Raw genomic sequence first — 1,523 nt, 5'->3', positions numbered from 1 at the left:
TATCAATCATGGCAGCCTTGACTTCAGCATCAGTGATTGGGGCAGTAAGTGCATCACAGTGGGCAGCAGTTAAACACTTACCAGACTTCACCACCTTATCATTAATAGCTGTCATAGGATGTGCAGTACCCAGCAAGTACTGGTAATAATCCTCAAAAGCTCCTTTAATTCCCTCAGGATCAGAACACAACTTGCCATGTCTATCCTTCACCTGATACACCCTATTCTTTGCTCTTCTTGTTTTAATACTGGCATGAAAGAATTTAGTGTTATCATCACCCTTCTGTACCCAGTCAGTCTTTGCTTTTTGTCTCAGGAAGCTCTCCCTAGCTTTAAGTAAACCAGCCAATTCCTGGGCACAGCTCTTTTCAGCACAACAAATCTCTTCATTCAGTAGGTCCTTTGCCAGGATATTCTGATAATTGAGTAAGGTCATCTCAGTGATGTGAGTCAAATTCTAAATATCAGAGAAGTGTACCTTTTCCAGCTGCTTGAAAGCACCCTTCAAACCCCTCAACTTTTTAACCAATCCGAACATAGGAGTCCCCCGTGACTCCATGGTCCATCCTTGTAGCATAATATCCTCAAACTCTGCAGCCATAGCCCACATATTGTAGTACTTGAAACTACTGCCCTTTCTCTGGTGCACCTCATCAAATCTAACTAGACAAGGGCTATGATCAAACATGCCTTCAGGCAAGAAATGAACATAGCTATTAGAAAATTGAACCATCCAGTCATCATTGCATAAAGCCCTATCAATTTTACTATAGACCTTAGCACCATACTCATGCTTATTAGTCCAAGTAAAGAAATTCCCCTTAGCTTTCAAATCTCCCAGGTTGCAGTCTTGAACCACCTGCAAAAGTGGTCTGATATCAGCAAGGGTGACAGGGTTCCCACCAATTCTTTCATCTCTCCCCATGACAGCATTAAAATCCCCACAGAGAAGCCAAGGACCATTAACATTGCCATGATAACTTCTAACACTACTCCAAAGAGGTTCTCTCTCCACAGGTTTGTTAAACCCATAGACAACAGTGAACCAAAAATTCGTTTTCCTAGCTTTATCAAACACTTTAGTATGGATACACTGACTGGTAACATCACAGATATCCAAAACCACAGACTGAGGGTCCCACATGACCCAAATTCTCCCTCCTTTATGAAGGCTGAAGTTGGTACATATAGACCAGTGATCACAAATAATACTTCTAGCTTTATTCCAACTATTTATTCTTAGTTTAGTTTTTACCAAACCAAATAATCCAATTTTATTCTGGAATAAGAACCTCCTTACTTCTTTCTGTTTTATTGGATTATTCAGCCCCCTAATGTTCCAAGATCCACAACTATCCATTATCTAATCTAGCCTGGCTAGACTCCCCTCTCTCAACGATTCTATTCAGAATAATACTCTGTTTTGTCTTCTGAATAGACTGGGATAGAGCTTCCATGAATGGCAGTCCCCTTGGAGTAAAAGTTCTTTTCTCCCCAGTCTTAGAATGTAGAATTCTGGAGAT

General features: G+C 40.7%; 1 protein-coding gene across 1 annotated transcript; it reads right to left on the bottom strand.

Annotated features, from left to right (window-relative positions):
• Window positions 1-457: 457 nt before the first annotated feature.
• Window positions 458-1,144, bottom strand: LOC141617387 (uncharacterized). The gene has a single exon (XM_074434581.1). It carries the CDS (start codon window positions 1,142-1,144, stop codon window positions 458-460), a length of 687 nt encoding a protein of 228 aa, XP_074290682.1.
• Between the last annotated feature and the right edge of the window lie 379 nt (window positions 1,145-1,523).

This window comes from Silene latifolia, chromosome X, assembly GCF_048544455.1.
Source record: "Silene latifolia isolate original U9 population chromosome X, ASM4854445v1, whole genome shotgun sequence".
In the NCBI taxonomy this organism is placed as follows: Eukaryota; Viridiplantae; Streptophyta; class Magnoliopsida; order Caryophyllales; family Caryophyllaceae; genus Silene; species Silene latifolia.
The sequence above is the reverse complement of the archived record's forward strand: the minus strand, read 5'-3'. Positions and strand labels throughout refer to the sequence as shown.

Excerpts from the sequence above, each read along its gene's own strand:
- LOC141617387 (XM_074434581.1), bottom strand. The coding sequence starts at position 1,144 with ATGTGGGACCCTCAGTCTGTGGTTTTGGATATCTGTGATGTTACCAGT.